The sequence below is a fragment of the Corvus brachyrhynchos genome, unplaced genomic scaffold (assembly GCF_000691975.1).
Source record: "Corvus brachyrhynchos isolate BGI_N302 unplaced genomic scaffold, ASM69197v1 scaffold106, whole genome shotgun sequence".
In the NCBI taxonomy this organism is placed as follows: Eukaryota; Metazoa; Chordata; class Aves; order Passeriformes; family Corvidae; genus Corvus; species Corvus brachyrhynchos.
This window is the reverse complement of record NW_008238834.1, coordinates 6,309,341-6,312,173: the sequence shown is the minus strand read 5'-3', so window position 1 is coordinate 6,312,173 and position 2,833 is coordinate 6,309,341. Positions and strand designations below refer to the sequence as shown.

General features: G+C 40.8%; 1 protein-coding gene across 13 annotated transcripts in view; it reads right to left on the bottom strand.

Moving 5' to 3' along the window:
- Positions 1 to 2,833, bottom strand: part of PTPRM (protein tyrosine phosphatase, receptor type M) — a 457,910-nt gene that overhangs the window by 11,808 nt on the left and 443,269 nt on the right. For all 13 annotated transcript variants that reach the window (XM_017738297.1, XM_017738298.1, XM_017738300.1 and 10 more), the window contains one exon: positions 1,157 to 1,288. In XM_017738297.1, coding sequence (XP_017593786.1) covers positions 1,157 to 1,288 — 132 coding nt within the window. The remainder of the gene's footprint in view (positions 1 to 1,156; positions 1,289 to 2,833) is intronic.

The following is a 2,833-nucleotide window of genomic DNA, read 5'->3' as shown; positions in this document are numbered from 1 at the left end:
GCAGGCCCTAACAGCCTGACTCCCTTGAGTCTTTCCTTATTCACTCAGAAAATAATCTTAGATTCATGAATAAAAGTTTTGTCTTTCATTTCTATTTTTCCTCCCTGTAGACAGCACAGGGCTTAGAATCAGAAATTTAGTCTTTAAAACAGTGTGTGGAATTCCTACATGTTCCTTTGAAAGACTGAACAGAAGATTAGTATTTTTTGAAAACAAATTCTACATGTTAAAAAGAAGAGTAAACATTTTTTAAGTATATTCAATACTGAACAAAGCTAAAACGATTCTTGATCATTTTGAAAATAAAAATGACATGCAGTCTGCTATAAAAAATTACCATTTCTCTTAACCAATAATTAAGAAATATTTACTTATTAAGAATCCAGATTACCACCATATTCTTCCAGCAGAGGGCTGGTGCAGTTTGTTGGAATTAAGGAAATGATGTTTGTAAGAACTTGGAATTGTGCAGTTGTGAGCCAGGCTCTGGGACACTTAGTGATTAATCCTAGTGATTAAACTGCCAACCAGTAGGTTCGGTTTTCCAATTTTCTGACCAACATGTACAGCATGTGCAACTCTTTTGTAAGGTAATTACATTCCTCTACACATTTTGTTGCCCTCTTTTCTCTTCCAAAGGATGCTTAGTCTCCAATCTTTAGTTCCTCTCTCCTAGTTTAGTTCCTATCTCCTTGCTAATGACAACATCATTTTGTGCAACACACAACACAGTTTTTCACCCTGGGAACACCTATTCCCTGGTAAGGAGACTGAGGTCATTGACTTGTTTCAGGCAGGCTAATGAACAGCTGTTGGCTTCTGTTTATTATTTTGGCCATTATTAGCATCTCTCAGACTTGAGTCAGAATTCTACAATCGTAATTTTTGGGTTTTAGCAGCTCTTCCCAAAATGTGTTCTCTTAGAATAAATTATAGGTGCATGCACTTATGTGTGTGTGCACTAACATTTTGGTGGAGAAGCTGCTGATGGTCTGATTTATTCCTCTTCCCCTATGTGTATCTGCAAGCCACAAATCAATGTTTTAGTGTCTAAGTATTTAATGTTGTTTTACAAAACTAATTACATCCTAAGGCTGTTCTGAAATGCTGAGGCACTAGCACTCCTCCTTTGAATGAAGCGTTTTTCTGGACTTACTTGTGCAGGATCCACATCATTCAACATAACTATTGAAGTGCAGTGATAATCTAGGACCAGTCTCCAGAAATCTTTGACAGTATTTGGTAAGGGATGCTGCGTAACTATAAAAGCTGATGGTTGCTTGTAGCTCTGAAAAGAAGTAACAAGATGATGAGAAGAATGGTAAGAGATAAAAATCCATTTAGCAGAATGTCAGTCATAGCCCCAAAACTTCAGGACTGAAAGCATTATTTCTATTTTGTGTATAATTAATATATTGTTTTCAGCTCTTTCCTGAGATCTTATATGCTTCAAAGTTAATAAACTGTATTTGGGCAGGATATAACTTCTGCAGATGTTATATTTCTAAAATGTATTTCGTGCCACAGGCATAGAGTAAAATCATCAGAGGTTTTTGCTTCCAATGCAACTCCTACGAGGTTTTGAGCAACGGGTTTGTTTTGAGCTGTTAATGGACAGATTAATCTTGGCTGTTTGCATTTAGCTCTAAATTTGAATGATGCCTGTGAAAGGAAATATCTAGTTATTCTTCAGAAATAATGTTGAAATTCTGGTCTATCTGACAGCAGTGAGGATACCCAGGGGATAAATTTCAGTGCTCTTTGTTTCTTTTAATAGCAGAGTATGTCACTGACTGAGATGTTTTCTGGAACTTTTCCACTGTGGATCTCAAGGCAGTACTTTCACTTGCCTCCTTCTGAGCCTGGAAAGCTACTGTGGCCACACTGGAGCAGTCAATGGGAGGGGGTGCCATTAAGGAGGGCGGGGAAGACTCTACATGCCTTGAACTGAAGCATTTGTGCCACGACAGAGATCCCATCGGATTGGCTACTGCAGGCACATGGTGTGATTCCTGGGCTGTCCTGTGCAGGGCCAGGATTTGGACTTGGACTTGGCAGGTGCCAAGAGGGTGGTGCCAGACTCTTTGTGGTGCCCAGTGGCAGGACAAAGAGCAATGGCCATAAGGTAAAACACAAGAAGTTCCAACATCAAGGTGAGGAAGAACTTCTTTACATTGAGGGTGGCAGAGCACTGGAACAGGCTGTCCAGGGAGGTCATGGAGTCTCCCTCTCTGGAGACATTCAAAACCCATCTGGACACATTCCTGTGTTGCCTGCAGAGGGTGACCCTGCCTTGGCAGGGGGGCCAGACCACATGATCTCCAGAGGTCTCTTCCAACCCTAGCAATTCTGTGATCTTTGTGGATTCCTTCCAACTCAGGATATTCTACGATTCTATGATCGCTCTTTCAGAGACAGTCACCGAGGAGACCACGGAAAATGAATCCACCGTGTTTTGGGTACAGACGTGGACACACAAAACTTTGGTTCTTTGTTTCAGCACACTGCAACCAGCAGGTACATCATGATGCTGGTACATCAGGCAGCTGCTTTCTATCCTACTGGTCCTGTCTTGCTGCAACTTTCATGCAGATGAGAGATATCCAAAGGGGTCTCCATTACTCAGTCAGTTAGAAGCCTCAGAAGTTTTTTTGGGAAAACTTCTCAAACTCATTCTGATACTGAATAATGAAAATTATGCTTGCTACCCCTTTTTCTTGAAGTGAGCTCTGAAGGCTTACATGAGGTGATTCAACAGCACCTCAACTGAATTAACTGGTGCAAGTGGAGAGGGGGAAACACTTCATCTTGCTTCTTGGAGATTGAGTGTTTA